Source organism: Ictalurus furcatus, chromosome 4 (assembly GCF_023375685.1).
Source record: "Ictalurus furcatus strain D&B chromosome 4, Billie_1.0, whole genome shotgun sequence".
Lineage (NCBI taxonomy): Eukaryota > Metazoa > Chordata > Actinopteri > Siluriformes > Ictaluridae > Ictalurus > Ictalurus furcatus.
In genome coordinates this window covers 17,829,252-17,851,355 of record NC_071258.1, presented here as the reverse complement: position 1 = coordinate 17,851,355, position 22,104 = coordinate 17,829,252, and the positions used below count along the sequence as shown (strand labels likewise).

Here is a 22,104-nt window from a genome sequence, read left to right as displayed (position 1 = left end):
GCAACTGAATATGTTACCTGCGAATCTCCGCATCTGTGAAGCCCTCCACGTTGTTTTTGCGTGCACGTGGCCGGCCTCGCCGCTTGGGCTTCTTATCATCCTCGCTGTCATCCGTCTCACTCTCTGAACCTGATGAGTGGCTCTTCAGTTTGAGCTTTGAGCCAACATCGCTGTCGCTGTCATTTGCCTGCACCTGAGAAGAGCAACACACAGTCCAAGTGGAAGCCTGTTTAGACCTTTGGGTTTTGAGATCAAAAGATGAATATGAGATGATAGATCAGAATTTCAACTTTCATTTGCTAATATTTATATCTAGATGTGTTAAACAACTTAGAACATGGCACCTTTTGTTTGAACTCACCCATTTTTCAGGTGAAATATTGGAACATGTGACTGACAGGTGTTTCCTGCTGCCCAGGTGTGCTCCGTTAGACTGAATGTTTAAACAATTAATAGCTCTGAATGTATACTCTTGGTTTGAGCCCTGAGTTTTGCCTGCGAAGACTGCATTTGTTGTTAAAAAGGATTAACTAACATGAAGACCAAAGAGCTGTCTATGAGAGAAACTCAACCCATTTTGATGCTGAGAAAAGAATGAAAATTAGTTAGCGCCATTGCACTAGCACTGGGCATAGGCAATAAAACAATCTGGAATATCCTGAAAAAGAAAGCAACCATGGTGTGCTAACAACATACACGGAACAGGTCCACCAAGGAAAACAACAGCAGTTGATGACAAACATTGTAAGAGTTGTGAAGAAAAACCCATAAACAACAGTAAGTGACATCAACAACAACCTCCACAGTGCCAGGGTGAAGCTATCACAATCCACCATTCGAAGATGACGTTGAGAGCAGAAATATAGAGGCCATACCGCAAGCTGCAAACAACTCATGAACAGTAAGAATCAGAAGGTCAGATTGGAATCCACAAAGAAATAAGGAGATAAATCTTACACAAAACTTCTGGAACCAAGATTAACCTTTACCAAGTGATAAAAAGGCCAAAGTGTGGATAAAGAAAGGATCTGCTCATGATTCACAACACACAATGGGAGGTAGTGTCATGGCTTGGGCTTGCATGGCTGGTTCTGAAACTTGCTCACTAATCTTTACTGATAATGTAACTCATAATGCTAACAGCAGAATGAATTTAGACGTTTACAATTATGTCTGCAAATTTAGAGAGAAATGCATTCAATCTAATTAGGAGGAACTTCATCATGCAGCAAGACAATGACCCAAAACACCCTGCCAACACAACAAAAGCCTTCATCAGGGAAAAAGTGGAAGGTTTTAGACTAGACAAGTCAATCACCAGACCTTAAAGTGCACCTATTTTTTTCAAATATTACCTTTCATGTAGTGCGTTTATATAGCTTTTTGTGAATGTAAAAACATCTGCAAAGTAGAGCTGCAACAACTAATCGATAAAATCAATAATAATCGTTATGAAAATTGTTGTCAACGAATTATCAATTAGTTGGTCTGCACGCAGCACAGGGGAGATTTACTCATTACGTTACTTCTGTTCCGAAAACACGCTTCGGAGAGTAAATCATCTCAAATATCATCTCAAATATAACATTAGCGTTTTTTTTTTTTTTTTTTACTAACCGGAAGTATAAGCCGCTTCTTAGGCACATGACGTCATACGCATGCTAGCATTAGCAAACACTCAGTCACCGACAATGACTTTCTTCAATTTACTTTCTGTCAGCATTACCTTTTATTCCCAACATGACCTCAGTCACCATCAGATGGAGGCGAAATCGTCAACTGACTGAGAAAGTGTGTAACCTCATTTAAAAGCATTTTAAACACAGTGGAAATCAAACTGATGCACAAGGACAAACTTATGTTTATATCCAATATTGCTCCACTGTGTGTAAGGGGTTGGGGAAACTGGTGCAAGCTGCTTAAAATGTTTAGTTTAATTTAAGTTTGTCATTATTTGCTGTATTTGCGTAAATGTGTAAATTCTACTATGTGTAAATGTTTATGTTTAAATTCTGTTATTTATTATAACGGACGTGATCTGTTAGTAATGAGGCTGATCACACGCAGTGTAGACATGCTGATACAGAGTTGGAGCGCGAGTAAGATCTGTAATGTCTAATTAAAACACTATGATCACAAGTAAAATAATATGTCTAAAGACAGCGAGTAACAGAAACCACAAGATGCAGTAAAAGTGAGATTTTATTATTAATTTAGGACTGTAGTTTAATTCTGTGTTTTTGTGCATCCATAAAAATTTGGTATTTTATGGTATTTATGCATTATTTTTATGGATAAGTATTGGATTCTTTTCTGTTTTGGACAAACAGTTATGTAAAGTTTTAGTCTGAAGTTTATATTTGTAACACTCAGTTTGTGGATTATATTTTAAATAAACAAAAAAAAATTACACTGAAAGTTTGCCCCGCCCCATCCGATTAATCGAAAAAATTATCTGCCAACTAATCGATTATGAAAATAATCGTTAGTTGCAGCCCTACTGTAAAGTTTCAAAAATCAAAGTGAACGAGTCGTTAGTAATTCCAGACTTACTTCCTGTACAATCCTACGTAGGTTTGTCACAAAAAACCCTGCCTCTGGTCTTCATTGGCTGCTCACGAACAGATGGAGCTGAAACTAGTTATGGTAGTGGGCGTTTCCTTTTCGACACACGCTGACAGAGGTAGACCAATCAGCCTGGGACATCTGACAAATCAGAGCAGAGTATGCTCTCTGAAAGGAGGAGTTTAGAAGGAATCCTTTAGAACGGATCATTGAACGAGTCGCTTGTGACACTGGGGGAAAAAAAGGTAATGCCGCGGTTTAAATTATGAGCACATTAAAGTGTTTTTTGACCTTGGATGCATGTAAATCTATTGTATGAGATCTTTAAAACAAAATTAGGCAAGTTTCAAAAACATAATAGGTGCACTTTAACACAGCTGAGCATCATTTCACCTTCTAAAGAGGAGACTGAAGGGAGAAACCCCAAAAACAAATAACTGAAAGAAGCTGTAGTACAAGCCTGGAAAAGCATCACAACAGAAGAATGCAAAAGTTTGGTGATGTCAGTGGGTTGCCGGCTTGATGCAGCTATTGCAATCAAGGGATATGGGAACAAATATTAAGTGTTATTTATTTTAAGACTATCTTTTTTATACTTGTGCTCATATAAATATTTATTGGTCTGCCACCAAAGATGCTGTATTCTAAGTTGTATTACTTATTATCTAAATGTAAATATCAGGAAATTCTGATCCATCATCTCATATTCATCTTTTGAAAATGAAATTACTAATTAACTGTGTTTAAACCCCATTTTTGCTAAAAAAAAATGATCTATATTTCAAATAGGCCCCCTTCATAGTTTCTTGCTGTTTTTTTTTTTTTTTTTTTTTCGTTTTGTGGCATGCTCACATAACCCGGGTGTAACTTAACTAAATGAAAAACGTGCATAATCCATCAGTGGCTTCGTCAAACATGTAGGCATCGCTCCGAGAAGTTCATTATGTGCTTTACAAAAGCAGCAAGAGGGTTACAGTAAGGAAGGATGACATGTCCACTGTGAAAATTAACAGATTTTTTTAACCACGGTAAAGTTAGTTTTAGGTTCGATATTTGCCCTTGTTCTATAGAGGCAACACTCTTACACAGATATCAATACCACCATTAGTTTTAATAATATTTAATTCTTGTATACGGACATAAACATTTATTCAAATATGCCAACTGGTATTAGAGCTGCATATTTACACCCAAGAATGTTCTGACGTGGTACCACAGGCATCTCCTGATGCCGTTTTAGGTTTTATTCGTATGGGATAATGGCAGCAAAAGATGACTCAATCAACTGTTGTTTAGGAGAAACTCCACTGCTTGGTGGCTTACTAACAACACTTGAATGCACTTTTATGTGTACTGAATTGGGTGGTATTTTTTAAATTATGGAATGTATTGATAGTAGAGTTGCATGAGGCAACAAAAGTTTAATGTTTTTTTCAATACTACAATGTGGCAAACATTCGATGCTTTCAATACTGTATATAGCAATACAATATATATTCTGAATAAACAAATCAATTTGTGCATTCTAAGCTGACTCGGATATGCAACACGCGCAAGCCACCTGGCTTGAGCAGCGAGAATATAACCTGTTTGAGGGGACGAGAGTGGGGATCTTTAGGCTGATGACATGCAGGCCAATTATATTCCCGTGACGTAGTTCCTGGTTTCAAATTGTTTGCTGTGTATTTCTTGCCTGCGTCAGAATTTAAATGGCCATTTAAAGAGGCCATTCACATTGGAGCAATCTAAAACAATATCAAACAATTTTCAACTAAGTTACATTAAACACTCAACATGGCACACATTTAGCTTCTTCAGTTAGTTGAGTGCAGGAGGTTTAGTCATTCTTTCGCCATCATTAGTAACAGCTTTATAAGTATATATTAATTAGCTCTAACAGAAAATATTGCAGCATTAGGAGGTGCGCATCCAGACTCTAGAGAGGGTTAGTGAGAGTAGCGTAGTTTCTGTAGAAGAAAGTCTGAATGCCTAAGGTCAAGTTAGCAGACCACCAACTCCGGCATTAGAGCCCTCACAGTGGGGGAAATGGGTGATGACTCAAGGGCATAATCACAAAGCCAAAGCTAAGGCTCGCCCATGTGAGCACCGCTCCCCTTCACGTGTCCAACAGGTTTGCTCTCCTCAGTGAAGCACCCATTGACCTGAAAGAGCTCTGGTTATAGGAGACTCTATCTTAAGGCATGTGAAATTAATTAGGCCTTCATGGGCACCGGCCTCACTAGTTAGGTCTCTTACATCTAAAGCACTTATTGTTAATATGGATTGTTAAAACCATTACTGATCAAGAGTTTAATGTACTGTGTTTAACAGAAACGTTGATTAAACCAAATAAGTATGTAGCATTAAACGCAGCTAGTCCTCCCGCATACAATTATAGAGTGGGGGAAATAAGTATTAGATGAGTCAACATTTTTTTCAGTAAATATATTTCCAATGAGTCTACTCACATGAAATTTTCACCAGACATCAGAATTAACTCAAGAAATCCACACACAAAGAATTCACAAAATTAAAGTCCATAAATAAAGTTATGTGTAATAAAGTGGAATGACAAAGGAAAAAAAGTATTGAACATGCTAACTAAAATTTATTTAATACTTAGTGGAGAAACCTTTTGTTTGTAATGAGAGCTTCAAGATGCTTCCTGTATGAAGAAATGAATCGGTCACAGTATTCAGGCGTGATTTTGGCCCATTCTTCTAAACATACTGTCTTAAAAACTTGTTCAATTGGATTCAAGTCAGGTGACTGACTGGGCCATTCTAACACCTTGATTTTTTTTTTCTCTGAAACCAACAGAGTTTCCTTTGCTGTATGCTTTGGATTATTGTCCTGCTGGAAGGTCTACCCACGTCTCATCTTCATCATTCTGGTGGATGGCAGCAGATTTTTCTCAAGAATCTTCCGGTAAAGGGCTCCATTCACTGTTCCTTCAATTATATGAAGTCTACCAGTACATGCGATGAAAAACAGCCCCACACCATGATGCTTCCACCTTCAAACTTCACTGTTGGTATAGTGTTTTAAGGGTGATGTGCAGTGGCATTTCTTCTGTGTGTAGTATGAAGAGCCAAAAAGTTCAATTTTGCTCTAGTCTGACCAGACTACACTCTCCCGGTATTTCATGGGCTTGTCCAAATGAGTTGTAGCAAACTTTAAATGAGCTTCGACAGGCCTTTTCTTTAGTAATGGAATCTTGCGGGGTGAGCGTGAGCAGTGGAGTGCATTGCCTATTGTTTTCTCTGGGACGATGGCACCGGCTCTTGGGCTACTCTTCTGACTATTCTTCTCACTCCCTGGTCAGAAATCTTGCGAGGAGCTCCTGTGCATGGCCAGCTGATGACGAAGTGATGTTGCTTCCACTTGCGTATAATGGCCCCAATGGTGCTAACTGGAGGATTCAGAAGTTTTGAAATAGGTCTATATCTGATTCCATCTATATCTCTTGCAACAATAAGGTTCCGAAGGTCTTGGGAGAGAGCTTTGCTTTTACCCATCATGAGATGTTTCTTACGTGATACCTTGGTAATGAAAAGCCTTTTTATAGATCATCAATTTACTAATCCAGCTGATATTAATTTGCACAGATAGGTGGTATAATTACTTACGGATTTCAGCTGGGTACTTGCCTGGTGAAAACTTCATGTGAATAGCCTCATTGGAAATATATTTACTGAAAAAAAATGTTGACGCATCCAATACTTATTTCCCCCACTGTATACATCAACCCTGTCTAACTGGCAGAGGAGGTGTCGCAATCATTTATAATGATAATTTAGGCATCACACAAAAACCTAGTCATAAATTCAATGCATTTTAAGTTCTTTTTTACTAACTTAACATATGCAGCCACAAAATACAAGTTCACTCAGTCGATTCCGCTAATTATTATTTACAGACTCTCAGGGCCATATTCTAAATTCCTTTTGTGGATTTGCAGATTACATTTTGCTAAAAAGTGTTAATTTCCCCCATGTATGGAGACTTTGGGACACCCTGTACTCCAGATGAGTGACAGGAGCACTGTTGCCAAGAACTTTCAAAGGAAAATCACTAAATGTCGCTAAGTAATGTCATGTGCTAATTAGCATATTCATTACGACACTGCGTCATATTTGCAGTCTGCCTAGTGTCAGCTCTTAAAATCTGTTTGATTCTCTCCTACTCTCTGTGCTCACATGCTGTATTTTAATACAGCTGAATTCCCAATAAAGCTGTTCTCATTTACATATTTTTCTGTTTGGACCTTTGCCAGTGTAACAAGACTGTTTTTGTCGGGATGTTATGGATCAGTGGACTACTATGTGGCTTCAAGGATGAGTTGCCGCCATTTCGTAAGTGTTTGTTTGTATGTTGGTGGTCTGACAGAGACGTTGATTGTAGCTGCTGTTGTGATTGTATCTTTAAATGGATTATATCAATCACATCACAAGAATTTTAGCTTTCCAAAAGGTATATCGCATGAGTACCTACATCCACACAGAAGCTGTGTACATAGCAAAGTTTTACTTACAACATGGCCGGCGGGCCATTGGAACGTCAGGAAACAGCCTTCGAATTAGTGTTGGGGACTCTAGAGGGTTCATGGGCATAGAGTGTTGTGGTGAACTGGGATGTTTGGATGCTGTGGGCATATTTTGCCTATGTAGCAGATGAAAACAGGCAGCCAACAGACCGTACAAAACCAGTTTGCAAAAGGTGTTATAAATCCCTCCACTGCAAAACATTGGCTACACATTTGGCCAACAAGCACCCCGACCTCTACAAAGAGCTGAAAAGTTGACAGTTTAGCAAAGTTAAAGGCTATGCTGGGGAGCTTTCTTAAGTGATTAGTGAAAATTTCTGTTGAGAATGTAACTGTTTTTGCATTGGGGATAAGCTAATTATTCGTCATAGCATATCATTATGCCCACATGTTCGCATTTCATCTGTATCAATGTCAAAAGTCTGCTATCATGACAACCCTAATTGGTAGTGTTTACAGACTTTTTCAATACTAGACGGCAGCACATTTTGATCTTAACTGCATGTCATCATACTTTAGATAAGTAAAGTGTGATTCCCTCAAGTGAGTGCGCAATTTAGTGCGCAGCCTGATTAGCTGTTATGTTGGCTTTGTGCCAACCCTATACACTGCATCCATTGGATATTTCATCAAGTTAGACAGGAAACAGATAGGAAATAGAAACAAAAATTGATCAAATTTGAATACCCTCAGCTCATCATTGTTATTGAGGAAAAAATTATTGTGATACAAATCAAGATCACTTTATTGCCCGGCACTATAAACATCCTCCACTTTTGTGGGAAGGCTTTCCACTAGATTTTGGAACATGGCTATGGGGATTTGTGCTCATTCATCCACAAGAGCATTAATCTAGAGAATTAGGTTGGGCACTGATGTGTTGGGTGCACAGTCAGTATTCCAATTCATCCCAAAGGTGTTCAGTAGGGTTTAAGTCATGGCTCTGTGCTTGAGGTTTTCCACACCAACCTTAGCAATCCTTTATGGACTGCTCTTTGTGCACAGGTTTGGGCTTGGCACCTTAGTTCCAGTGCAGGGAAATTTTAATGCTACAGCATACAAAGACATTACAGACAATTGTGTACTTCCAACTTTGTACCAACAGTTTTGGGAAGGCCTATATGGGTGTGATAGTCAGTCGTACAGTCTATTTGGCCATCTATATTATAATACTATAAGATACTATGCTGTGTGTCAGCAGTGTCAATGGGTTTAGGTACTAAAGGAAGATATGAATAAAGGAAGATATGAAGGAAACTAATTATAATTATTTATGAAACTTCACCTAACCTAAAATTATTAACCTAAAATTATTAATATACCTATACAGGCCTAATAAAGCCCTGTTTTAAAAGTTTTAACAAAGTGACAATTTACTCTTTTATTTGAGCTTCTGCTCCGGGGCAACATGTAAATGTCCTCCATCTCCTTCTGTTTCTCCTCCTCCTCCACCCGCCGCCTCTGATCTTCTGGAATGATCTCATCCCAGTTCTGCATGGGCTTCTCCTCCAGCTCTGGTGTGCTCTCATCCATGGTGAAGTTAGCTACCTGCCAGAGCAAAAACACTTTATTGAAAGATTTTTTTAATCTTTCGAAATATTTTAGTTGATTAAGACCTGCAGAAATCTGGTAACATACCTTAAATTGGGACAGGAGCTCATCTGTGGCACTGGAACCTTGATCACTTTCTCGGGTTTCAGCAAGCCTCAAGATCTCATCAATGTCCATTTCCTGAGCGGGGGAGGGAGGAAAACAAAAGTTCCTTTTGCTTTTCCTTTATTTGCATTTTCATGGCACAGGGAAAAAACTCTTACCCCAAGTATAAATGTCTAACCTACTTAGTATTAAGCAATCAAGGGCTTCATGCATCTTTTTTTTTTTATAACTCTTGCATTTAAACAGTCTTTAATATTAAGCATGACTGCGGCCAACCTAAGGGCAGTGCAGAGCAGTATCAGCAAGCATGGTCAGAACAATATGCTGTGAACCTTGACTCAGCAGCAGTAGACCCTGGCAAAAGGAAACGCACAAAACTGAAGTGCCTTCATATGCAACAGTTTATATGCACGCTTGCTCCCCTGTTATATGCTCAAAAAATTCTGTGTGCGCACAGTATTCAGGCTGCCCACTTACATTAGACAATGACAAGGCTAATATACTTCTCATTTCCCAAAAACAAAGGCACTTTGTGGTAGCCATGCTCCCAAAGATACCAGTCTTCGCCTACAAAGATTATGCTGTTTGCAACATCAGCAGACACAAAAGCAACTTAAAATTTTGTTCGGCATTTGAAGTTGCACAAAGCAAATACCAAGGCAAAAACAAACTGAACTGAGACACATGGGTACTCTTATTGAGAATAGTTTTCATGTAAATTAAAAATGAATGCCATTTTTAAAAAGTTATGCAGCTTCCAAATACCCAGAGCGGGTTGTCCACTAATTGCAGGGTTGGCGGTTCGATCCCCAGCCCACATGCCTTTACATGCCGAAGTGTCCTTGGGACACTGAACCCCAAGTTGCTCCCTTTTAACCGCTAAGGTTAAAAGGCGCTATATAAGCGCAGACCGTTTTCATTTAAAGCTTGTTTGGAAAGTGATGAACAATTTTTATTTTTACTTTAAAAGCCTGCAAGATTTGTGTACATTTACTATACTAATTATTACTCTGGCCTTAAATTTTGTGAAGAGCCCATTATGACCTGTTTAGGACTCTTAAAGTTAAACTTAAAGTTAAGGACTTGTAACTTTACTTGGACTTCTTAGTCTTGACTTGGGACTTGCCTGTCTTGACATGGGATTTAACTTCAGTCTTGAATGCCAAGAGTGGAGACTTACTTGTGATTTGCGAAACACTGACTTTTTCCCCACTTCTGGTATCAGATGTTAGTATCAGAGCACTTTTTATGAGTACAAGTAAATGAGCATGGTATCAGAACGATACCATAATTGGTTCCGATGCATCCCTAGTCTCCACACAAAACTGGTTAATAATAAATGGATACCTGTGGCTCAGATTCCTCCCCTTCAGGTTCTTTAAACAGATCTTCAGCACCAAACTTCAAGATAGCTGCCAGCTCCTCCTTGTTAAATGGATTTGAACTGGAAATAGTTCAAATGTAGTTCATTAGTACATAATGCCATTTTCATAAAAGGTGCTATTCTTAATAGTTTCAATGGCAAGTACATTTTTTCTATAGAACAGAAATGGAATAAAAGCTCACTTTGAATTGCCTGAGTTGTTGTCTAGTACTGTTCTTCCAGTGGTGTCCATTCTCTGTATGACAAGATGGTCTAGCACCATCTTTTTCTTTGCCCTTTCAATAATATCCTCCTCCACAGTGCCTTTTGTGACCAAACGATAAATATTCACCTAAGCAGGCAAATAAGATGCACATTAGTGTACTGATACCCCCAATGTCTGTCTCAAAAAGGTGTCTGTGAGATTCATGGCTAAGAAGTATTACTTGTTTTTTCTGGCCTATTCTGTGGGCTCTGGCCTGGGCCTGCAGGTCATTTTGAGGGTTCCAGTCAGAGTCAAAGATGACCACAGTGTCAGCTGAGGCCAAGTTAATGCCCAGACCTCCAGCACGAGTGGACAAGAGAAAACAGAAATCCTGGAGCAGAGGACAATTAACCACTAAGAGCACAGTAACAGCTTAATTGGCTGATACAAATAACTGAAAAATCACACTGCTGCCCAAAACTGCATGCGAAGTCATAGCCATCCAGCTATGGTACATACCTCAGATCCCTCTGCATTAAAGTGGTCCAGTGCTTGTTTCCGGAGCTCTCCCTTGATGGAGCCATCCAATCTCTAAACATATGAGGAAAAAAGGAGCCAAAAACTGTTAAGTTAGGAGGCCTCAGTTAACTAGAGTCCCAAATCATGCACTTTGTCAAACTGGGGCATTTGTTCCCCAAATAAGTGCTGATGTCAAAAAAGAAAAAATGGCCATTACTCCAAATGTTGCCCAGAGTGTTGTCTTACCAAAGCTCATGCACATTAAAAAATAACCAATGGATAAAAATAGAGAACAATCCAATATATCGCTGCATGCCTGACACCTGAGTCAGCCTGAGACCAACTCAAACTCGCCAACATTTCAGAACCCAGCCCATAGACAGCACAAGTAAAACCAACATGCATACAGTGAAAAATATAAATAGGTAAATAAATAAGAATAGAAAAAAAACATTACCACAGAGAACACTGGAAATATTAGGAATTGTGAGTTGCAAGATGATCTTGAGTATGTCACACACAAATTCAAATTTAAACTACTGGAGGAAAAATGTAACACCAACATATTTTTTCTGATACCTGGAAAGGATAGCGTTTCATGGCCAGATAATCAGCTAAAATGTCCAACATACGGACCATCTGAGAGAAGATAAGCACACGATTGCCTCGTTCCCTCAGTCTTGTTAGCAGTTTATCCAAGAGCACAAGCTTCCCACTGCCACGGACCAGTGCCTTCCCCAGAACAAAATGAGTTCAAATTAGAATGAACCTGAATGTAGTCTAAAACAATTTATGGATTTAAAACAGACTATCCTCCTAAGATTGTCTTACCTGCAAGTGCTCCTGAGGATTCTCATTTTCTCCCTCATCTGGCTGCTTGATGAGGAAGCCATGATTACAGCATTTCTTCAGCTCCATGACGATGTTGAGGAAGCCTGAGGAACTGCCTCTGGTGCCTTTAGCTAGGGCTCTGTAATTCCTTGTGAGAATCCACCTTAAATAAAAACACATACAAGAGAGGACAGATTAGGTTAAATGAAAACAACTTAGTACCCAAAAGCAAAACTTGAAGTTAGACAGTGTATGCAAAGCAGAACCTACTTGTAGAACTGTTTCTGCTGGGCGGACATGTCCACTCGGAGGATCTGCTCCACTTTGGCAGGTAGCGATTTCTCCACGTCCTTTTTTACACGACGTAGAAGGAAGGGCTCAAGCACTTTGTGCAGGCTCTGGTAGCCATTGTCCCTGCCCTTACCATGCTCTTCTTCAAAATCCTCCCACAATTCAAACCTGAAACAAAGCAAAGGTCAAGGATTACCATGTGCAGAAATTTTTTTTATCAGATTTAGTATAGAAACAATATTTTAAAAATCTGATTTCTGGAGCCAACAAGGATCCCAAAAGAGAAAATCAACAATATTTAATTTTCATTTTGGACTATCTACAGTGCTGTGAAAAAGTATTTGCCCATTCCTGATTACTTCTGTTTTTGTGTGTATCTCATACTAAATAGTTTTAGATCTTCAAACAAAATATAAACACACATTACAGTTTTTATTTTTTATTGAAGCAGCAAAATGTTTTCCAACACCTATGTGCCCATGTGAGTTGCCCCCTTAAATTTAAAATCTGCTTGTGCCACCTTTAGCAGCAATAACTACGTTCATGTCAGCGTACATTCACGTCAGCTACTGCACAGTTTTTTATCAATAACCTCCCAGAGATATCAACTATGAATGGATTAGTCTGATTTCAAACAACTTGATCAGGCAACTGAATGCTTAGAGTCAACATTCCGCTATACGCCAGATAAGGTAGCTCCACTTAAAAGAAAAATAATTAGAGAGAAAAAGCTAGCACCCTGGTATAACGATCACACCACTTGACAACTAGAACGTAAATGGCATCAAACCAAATTGGTAGTATTTCAAGCAGCTTGGAAGGAGAGTCTCCTGAACTATAGAAAATATCTTGGTGCTGCTAGATCAGTCCACCCTAATTGAAGATAACAAAAATAATCTTATTCTTATTCAACACTGTAGCAAAATTAACTAGGAATAAAACCACCACAGAAACATGCACACAATCATTATATAGCAGCAACAATTTCATGAATATTTTCACTGGCAAAATTGAAAATATTAGACAAAAAATTCTAACTATTAATTTAAAACCAGACAGTCTTATAACTAACCCTGTAGATAATAATATAGCAATATCATCAACACTAGAATGTTTTACTCCCCGTAGAGAGACTGAACTAATTTAATTAATTTCTTCATCAAAATCATCAACTTACCTACACGTTTCTTCAAACAGATTATTCCAGAAGTAATCAAACCCCTTCTAAAAAATATATATTCTTCCCTTAGCACTGGCTATTCACCTAAATCATTTAATCTAGCAGTTATTAAACCCCTGATTAAAAAACCTAACCTTGACCCCTGTCAATTGCCAGCTATAGGCCAATATCAAATCTGCCCTTTATCAGAAGATTTAGAAAAGGTTGTAGCACAGCAGCTATACTCATACCTACATAGGAATAACATTCATGAAATGCATCAGTCAGGATTTAGGCCTCATCACAGCACAGAGACAGCGCTGGTTAAAGTGGTAAATGACTTAATACTGGCCTCTGATCAGGGTTGTCTCCTTGCTTGTGTTGCTTGACCTTGTGCAGCTTTTGAAACAATTGATCATGCTATTCTCCTTGGTAGACTAGAAAATGTTGTTGGCATTAAGGGAACAGCCATTTCCTGGCTCAGGTCTTATTTGACTGATCGCTATCAGTTGATGTAAATGGAGACTTCTCTGTGCATACTGAGGTAAAGTTTGGTGTTCCGCAAGGTTCTGTTTTAGGCCCACTCCTTTTTACTTTATATATGCTACCTCTGGGTCAAATTATTCGTAAACATGGAATTAGCTTCCACCGTTATGCTGATGACACACAGTTGTATGTTTCAGCAAAGCCAGATGACAGACACCAGCTTAATAAAGTTGAGGAACGTGTAAAGGACATTAGACACCGGAAGTTTATTAACTTCCTTTTACTTAATTCTGACAAGACAGAAATACTTCTACTAGTACCACATTCAGCTAGAAGTAAGCTTTCTGATTACATAGTATCTCTGGATGGCCTTTCTGTTTCACCATGTGCAGCAGTAAAAGAATTGGGTGTGATTACTGAAAAATTAGTTCATGCTTTCGTCACCTCTAGGTTGGATTATTGTAATGCCTAATTGTCTGGATGTTCCAGTAGGTGCATAAACAAGCTCCATTCAGTCCAGAATACAGCTGCAAGTATCCTTACTAGAACCAGAAAATATGACCACATCACCCCTATCTTATCAACATTGCATTGACTCCCAGTAAAATTTCACATTGATTATAAAATACTACTATTGACCTATAAAGCACTGAATGGTCTCGCGCCACAGTACCTGAGCAAACTTTTGGTCTTTTATGATCCTCCACAAATACTTCAATCGTAAGGTGCAGGCTATTTGCTGGTACCTCGAATAGTTAAGGCTACAGAAGGGGGAAGATCTTTCTCTTACAAAGCCCCACAGTTATGGAACAGCCTTCCAATTTGTGTTCGGGACTCAGACACAATCTCAGTGTTTAAGACCAGGCTGAAAACATGTTTGCTTAGTCAAGCCTTTTGTGAATAGTTTTTTCTTGGGGAAAGGAGCAGATCTAGAGGACTCACAACAGAGTGTTGTGGTGAACTGGGATGTTTGGATGTTGTTGCCCCCCCCCCCCCACTTTTACACGTTCACCCAGGTTTGTTGATAGTGGACTGGCTGGCCACCTTTTGTTACAGTCCCAGGAAGCCCTTATGGCTGTATTACCTTCTGGCTCTCCCTTTCAGTTATGCTGTTATAGCTAGTCTTGCTGGAGTCCCTGCTTGCACACACGCAAAATACATTAAGCCCTTAACAAGTCCTAAACCATTACGGGACAATAAGAATACCTAATAATCTCTCCCTCTCTTTTTGCCTCTCTCTTTCTGTCAAGCTACACATGGTACTCCTGAGATGCCAGTGATCCTGACCCCTTCTGCTCTCTGGACCTGTCTGATCCATCCTGATGCCCTACTTCTGGTTGGAGTTCTCATCAATTGCAAGTTACTGTAATGAATTTTCCTGGTTACACAACTGCATTATTTGACCATGTAGTATTAGCACATTTTAGAAGGGATTTATTATAACTGTACTATCCATTGTCATCCAGATGAGGATGGGTTCCCTTTTGAGTCTGGTTCTTCTGAAGGTTTCCTCATATCATTTTTCCTTGCCACCATCGCCTCTGGCTTGCTCATTAGGGACAAATTCATACATTTAAAATCTATATTCTGAATTGATATATTCGGTAAAGCTGTTTTGGGACAATGTCCACTGTTAAAACCGCTATACAAATAAAACTGAATTGAAGTGAATAACTGCAACCAACTGCTTCCGATAACTGGAGATCAGTATTTCACTTACTTCTAGTACTAGGACTTACTCCTATGCTTTGGATCATTCTCTTGCTGCATAATCCAGTTGAGCTTGAGTTTCAATTTACAGACTGAAGACCAGACATTCTCCTTTAGGATTTTCTGCTAGAGAGCAGAATTTATGTTTCCCTCAATTACTGCAAGTTGCCCAGGCCCTGAAGCAGCAAAGCATCCCCACACCATCACACTACCACCACCACGCTTGACCGTAGGTATGATGTCTTTTTGTGGAATTCTGTCTTTGATTTATGCCAAATGTAACAGGATCCCTGTGTTCCAAACAGTTCCACTCTCGACTCATCAGTCCACAGAACATTCTCCAAAGAGGTTTGAGGAACATCAAGGTGTGTTTTGTAAAAATTCAGATGAGCCTTAATGCTCTTCTGGGTTAGCAGCGGTTTTCACCTTTCCACTCTTCCATGGATGCCATTTTTGCCCAATGTCTTTCTGATAATGGTGTCATGAACAGTGACCTTTATTGATGAAAGAGAGGCCTGTAGGTCCTTTGATGTTGTCCTTGGCTCTTTTGTGACTTCCTGGATGAGTAGTTGCTGTGCTCTTGGAGGAATTTCGGAAGGTCGGCTACTTCTGGGAAGGTTCACTACTGTGCCGAGGTTTCCCTTTGGAGATAATGGCTCTCACTGTGGTCCTTTGGAGTCGCAGAGCCTTTGAAATAGCTTTGTAACCCTTCCCAGACTGATGTATTTGCTGTTGTGACACCAAATTTCCCCTTGGGGATCAATAAAGTTTGCTCACTCTCTCTCTTTATGCAGTTCTTTAAGTTCAAATACCAAAGTATCACCTGACATCTACTATTGGCACTGGCACACAACACAGATTGATAACTCCACAGTATAAATTTTCCATCTCAGTAGATGGTGAATCTCTAACTTAGTTAATAAAAGTGCAGAGCAGGACCTACTTGTCAGGCATAAGAAAGTGCAGGAGGGACCACAACTCTTTGAGTGAGTTCTGCAGCGGTGTTCCTGTTATGAGTAGCCTGTGGTTGGACCTGAAATCTATTAGTGTTTTATACAGCAGAGAGTCATCATTCTTCAGCCGGTGAGCCTCATCCACCCCAAGAAATGCCCAGTTTATGTTTCCCAAAACACTCTGCAGTAAAAAGAACAAAGACTGCCATGTTTTCAATGCAAACACTTTGACAGACTACAGTTACATGAATAAATATTGGACCACTTTGCACCACTTTAGAGCAGAAAATATATTCTCTCGTTACCTTATCTTTCAGTAGAATTTCATATGTGGTCAAAAGTGTGTTGAACTTTATTCTTTTGGTCTGCTGGTGAATCCACTCATAATCACGAATCTATAAAATACAAAAATCACCAAAAAAAAAAAAAATCAGTTTAACAAAACATAAAACATTTCTACAGGAACTGTCCACAAAACAAAGATCCATATTGACATTCAATTGGATTTGTACCATCTTTCTGCTCAAAACATCCCCCAGGTAGACCACAACGTTCATGTCAGGAGCCCAAGTACTGAACTCGCGCTGCCAGGATGTGAGTGTGGAGAGTGGCACAACCAAGAGGAAGGGCCCATACAGCTGGTGCTGATGGAACAGGTAGGAAAGGAATGAAATGGTCTGTATGGTCTTCCCCAGGCCCATCTCATCAGCTAAGATAACACTGTTACACCTAGACAACATGAGTGAACAAAATTAGCAATTGACATGAACAAGTACAAATCAAACTGAAAGACAAATTGAGGGCCCTGTAATAAGTATGTGCAAATAATTATTTTATATATGCTTATATATTTATATATGCTTTGTGCAGAGGGGCATTGTAATGTTGGAGCTAGGTCTCTTAGTTTCACTGATGGGACATCTTAATGCCACTGCTTTCTAGAGCTTTCTAGCCCACATATGGGTGTGAAGGTTAGGTAACCACATACTTTTGGCCATATCTTTTAGAGAATTGTAGAGTATCTAAAAAGATTTTTATTCAAGTTAAAAACAAAGTGCAGTGTAATAGGGCAAAGGCTAATCTAGATGATTTATATAGTTTGCACAATATAAATGATATTTACAATTCTGCAAAATCTTTGTTCAACAGTGCCAAGGTTACATAAATTCAACTGATTAATTTAATTAGCATATATAACACGGAAAATGTAAAAAGCTTAAATAAAACAATCAAGGTACCTGCACCACGAGTGTGCAAGCCAGTTCAGCCCATCTAACTGGTAATCTCTCAGCTCCAAGTTTTCATCTCCAATATAAGAGGGTTGTTTCTTCAGAGCCACAAATCTGGGCCTCTGTTTTAACACCTTCAAGAAGTTAAAGCACAAATTTGGGAAATGACTCAATACTGATTTGCCCTAATACAAGATTTTATTGATATGCAAACTAAGCAGCATGGACCCATTTTATCAGTAACATTAAAGTAGCATATTATTGCCATAATACAAATACAAATAGTGAAACAACTAGGAAGAGAGATTTAAGAGATTTATAAAATAAGCCTCTCACCTTACAGTCTTTGGAGGGAATAGTCTTGGAGATGTTCCTGTTGTTGAAACTATCTATACAAGATTGAAACTTTTTTCCTATTAAGGCTCCATCTTCCCAAGTGCACTCTGCATAGGGCAGACCCATCCACTTACACAAGTACTCAGGCTCATTAGATGTAGTCTTATGAGCTGTAGCAAGGGAGATAAATGGTCAGTACAAAAAAGTATTTGTCTCATGAAATTAGTAAAAGTCAGATATATTTAATTTTTGGGGTAAGATCAACCAAACCACATGAAAGGAATAACTATCCTAGAAACATGAATTAGATCGAGTACTTTGTAGTGGGCGTTTTGTAATAGAATTCATTTTACAACATGAACAGAACATCTGTTCACTTTAAACTCTAGTTATTAGAATATAGTGAATTAAACTGAAGTAAAAAGTACCTACAGGGAAAATCAGAGGGCACCTGTGACTTCCCTGTTTTCATTGCTGCAAAAGTGTTAAAGGTATAAAATTACAAATTCAGAAACAAAATCTCTTCCGATAATTCAAGCATTTTGGCATAAATCATTAATCAAAAAGTAGCTCCTATACTTACCAATGACTCTCTCCACTATCTGATACTGCTTGTTCAGATCAATGGTTAACTCTTGCTGGCAGTTGTAATATTCCAAATCCTCTGGTGAGGCTTTTTTCAACCTGTGAGAGGCCAAATCCTGGGATTTAATTGAAACTTTATAGACACTTGAAGGCTATACAGAACACTCAAGGATACCAATTTTAAAATGACTATTAACCCTAACAAAAGAAATAACTACAAACAAGTATTCATCATTCAGCAGTCCTTTGTAGAAACTGACAATCTTACAGTTTGACCTCTGAAGGCAGTTTAAAGAAAATATATTCTTAATTTTTGAAGACCATACACAGACCATCTCCTCACCAAGCACTGAGCTCCTCATTTTTCTTCTTAAAGTTTTCCAGTTTTTTCATCCCTTTGGCCTTTTGTTGAGTCAGAGAGTCCACACTTTCCCATGTGTTGTGGATGTAGGACCAGCCCTTCCATTTGATAAGGAACTGAGTCTCACCTTCCTCCTTCTCAGGGTTAAAATCAGCTCTGGGGTCTCCATTGGCCTCTACAGCATAGAGTGTGGTGGCAGCTCCAGTAGCTGTGTTTACAGGGAGACAGTATTTTTATTTTTTTTTAACCATCACACAATTTATACACAGGCTGAAACAATGGTGGGAGAATATAATGATATAATGCTATGGAAATCTACACTGTTATTTTAAGATGATATTATACGAGTAGATAGTACAGGTAGATTTGTACATTTCCACATGAAGAGCTTGGGGCTCAGGTTGAACCTCAGAAAAGTATGCTTTCTCCAGTGCAGTGGATAACTTTTCTAGGGTTTATAAGGATTCCACTACGATGAGGGCATTTCTATCCCCAACATGTGTAGGGTCAATCCTATCAACATTGAGCAAGATAAAGCTGGATCTTAGCATCCCATCCAGTCTCTATGGGAGACTATTGGAGCTTATGGGCAGCCAACATCATACCGTTGGGCCTATTGCACAGGAGACCGTTTCAGTGGTGGCTGAGAAGTTGGGGGTTTCGTCCAAGGACGAAACCTCTGAGAATAATCAGTGTCACGTGGTGATGCCTACGTGCTCTGAGAATTTGAGTGAGAATTTAAACTTGTCATCTAAATGTGTGTACAGAACATTTAAGGTTTGAGACTTCTCGCTCACCTTTTTTTATTAGGGATGAGAAAATGCAATAATTTTTTTTTTTTTTTTTTTTTAAATCACTGGAACCCATCTGGCTGCATCCAAGACACCAAGGGCATTTTGAGGACACAATATTGTTTGAGGTAATGGTAACCTCTTAACTGTTTTTGATCGTTGTTGTTTACATTCACTGCACGCTATTACCATGACAATCTTACTTAATCTCAACAAAAAGTAAATCATTAGAAGGATTTAGGACTCTAGCTTTGGTATTTGACCACTGTTTGTGATTAGAAATGGGCTTCAGCCCTTGGACGAAACCTCTGAGAATAATCAGTGTCACGTGGTGATGCCTACGTGCTCTGAGAATTTGAGTGTCCCCAGTTTCTAGCCTTGGGTCACACTCTAGAGGTGTCGCCTTAGCACAAGGCGGTAATGACAGACACCTCCCTGATGGGCTGGAGCGCGGTCTTAGACAGCTGTCCAGCTCACTGAAATGTGGGGGCAGACATCCTGTTGAGGCAGGGGCTGAAGCCCAGGGATTGGTGGCTCCATCCCCAAGTGATGGAGCCCATATGGTGGAGGTTTGGCCAAGCGGGACTGCATGTGTTCGCCTCCGAGGACACAACACACTGTGGTTCGCCCTCACTCCTCCCACACAATTAGGGCTGGACGCCATGGTACACATGTGGCCGAGGTCAAATCTGTATGCTTTTCCCCCGATCGCTTTGCTCCCACAAGTTCTAGCAAGAGTTCGCCAAGACAGTCTACGTCTGCTGCTAGTAGCACCTTGTTGGCCAGCGCGAATATGGTTCTCAGAGATAATATCCCTGCTAGATGGCACTCCTTGGGAGATTCCCATCCGCAGGGATCCACTGTAGACCCAGTGAACTGCGCAATAGCTACAGTCCTGGAATTCTTACAAGGACGTTTCTCAGAGGGGTGGGCTCCTTCTACAGTCAGGGTTTACGTGACTGCCATTTTGGTCAGCCACGCCCCTGTTGATGGAGCCTCTGTGGGGCAACATCCTCTAACTTCGAGGTTTATGCATGGTGTCAGGCGGCTGAGGCCCATCTACAGGCCACGCATACCTTCCTGGGACCTTCTGTGGTCCTGGAAGGTCTGTCAGGTGCCCCATTTGAGCCCTGAGAGTCAGCCTCTGAGAAGCTTCTGACTCTAAAGGTAGCTCTTCTGCGGGCCCTGACGTCTCTCAAATGAGTAGTAGATCTACAAGCTCTCTCAGTTGCCCCTTCCTGACTTGCCTTTACTCCTGGATTAGACAAGGCCTTCCTGTATCCTAGCCCGGATTATATTCCTGAAGTGCCTACATCTGCTGCCCAGCCTGTGGTGTTGCAGGCTTTCTGCCCTCCTCTGTTCCTCACACCAGAACAAGAGAGAATGCACCTGCTGTGTCCAGTAAGGGCTCTCTGTACTTACATCCACTGCACTGGCCAGTGGCGTAAGTCGGAGCAGCTGCTGGTCTGCTTGGCGGCGACAGTAGAAGTGATTCTGTGTCAAAGCAGCGCATCTCTAATTACATAGTGGAAGCAATCTCTAATCGCTTATGAGACGCGCGGTCTCGTACGCCTCTGGGAATAAGGGCTCATTCCACTAGGGGGGTCACCTCCTCGAAGGCTTTGTCCAACAGGGTATCCTTACAGGATGTGTGCTGCTGCTGCAGGGTGGTCTACGCCACACACATTCATTCAATATTACAGCCTGGATATTCATTCCGCCCCAGGCTCGAGTGTCTTGCAGTGAACCTCGGGCTTGGGTCTTTTTGAACAGGCTATACCCTCGGTATGACGGAGTGGGTATTCTCATTCCCATAGTGGTATGCTAAACACAACGTGAAGTTCCCTTTGAAAGGGAACGTCTGGGTTACGCATGTAACCCTGTTTCCTGAGAAGGGAACGAGACGTTGCGTAGCTTTGTCATACTGGGGTAGGCCTGTGAACAGCGTCTTCGCTTCAGATAATAGAGGCTGACAGCAAGATTCACAGGTGCCATATATATATATATCACACGACGTGCTTAATTGCTATGTCACCTGATCATGGTAGGCCTATAAATAGGCATGATTTTACACAAGCTTCAGATGCCAGTTGCGCGAGGAGCGCTCCCATAGTGTTATGCTAAACGCAACGTCTCGTTCCCTTCTCAGGGAACAGGGTTACATGCGTAACCCAGACATTTTTTGAGGGATTAAATCAGAACATGGAAACTAGAGTTGACTTTTCTAGTGATATCTGGCAACCCTGACCTTAAATGAAGTGAATGCGCTGTCAGAGTTGGTGAAAGGAGTGAAGGAGAGCAGCAGTGTACTGTATGTTTGCAGACTGAACAGTTGCTACTCTTGATTATGATTGGTGAGGAATTATTAAATAAAGAAGTTTGAATTTAACCCCACATTGTAGCGTTAGCATTATTATTAATTTACTCCGCCCAATGCCGCAGTGTCTACACAAGCAGGTGCAAGTTCAGATCATTTTGCGTGATCAATAAAAGATGGCGGTTTGTGAGATCAGCAAGT

At 40.1% G+C, this 22,104-nt stretch overlaps 1 protein-coding gene across 8 annotated transcripts in view; it reads right to left on the bottom strand.

Annotated features, from left to right (window-relative positions):
• Positions 1–22,104, bottom strand: part of chd2 (chromodomain helicase DNA binding protein 2) — a 113,521-nt gene that overhangs the window by 20,528 nt on the left and 70,889 nt on the right. For all 8 annotated transcript variants that reach the window (XM_053623227.1, XM_053623222.1, XM_053623226.1 and 5 more), the window contains 18 exons: positions 18,778–19,003; positions 18,433–18,533; positions 18,282–18,323; positions 17,850–18,019; positions 17,523–17,647; positions 16,797–17,013; positions 16,590–16,679; positions 16,275–16,465; positions 11,956–12,144; positions 11,686–11,848; positions 11,434–11,586; positions 10,855–10,926; positions 10,577–10,726; positions 10,334–10,482; positions 10,115–10,211; positions 8,750–8,842; positions 8,489–8,659; positions 18–193 (listed from right to left, as the gene is read on the bottom strand). In XM_053623227.1, coding sequence (XP_053479202.1) covers positions 18–193; positions 8,489–8,659; positions 8,750–8,842; positions 10,115–10,211; positions 10,334–10,482; positions 10,577–10,726; positions 10,855–10,926; positions 11,434–11,586; positions 11,686–11,848; positions 11,956–12,144; positions 16,275–16,465; positions 16,590–16,679; positions 16,797–17,013; positions 17,523–17,647; positions 17,850–18,019; positions 18,282–18,323; positions 18,433–18,533; positions 18,778–19,003 — 2,575 coding nt within the window. The remainder of the gene's footprint in view (positions 1–17; positions 194–8,488; positions 8,660–8,749; positions 8,843–10,114; positions 10,212–10,333; positions 10,483–10,576; positions 10,727–10,854; positions 10,927–11,433; positions 11,587–11,685; positions 11,849–11,955; positions 12,145–16,274; positions 16,466–16,589; positions 16,680–16,796; positions 17,014–17,522; positions 17,648–17,849; positions 18,020–18,281; positions 18,324–18,432; positions 18,534–18,777; positions 19,004–22,104) is intronic.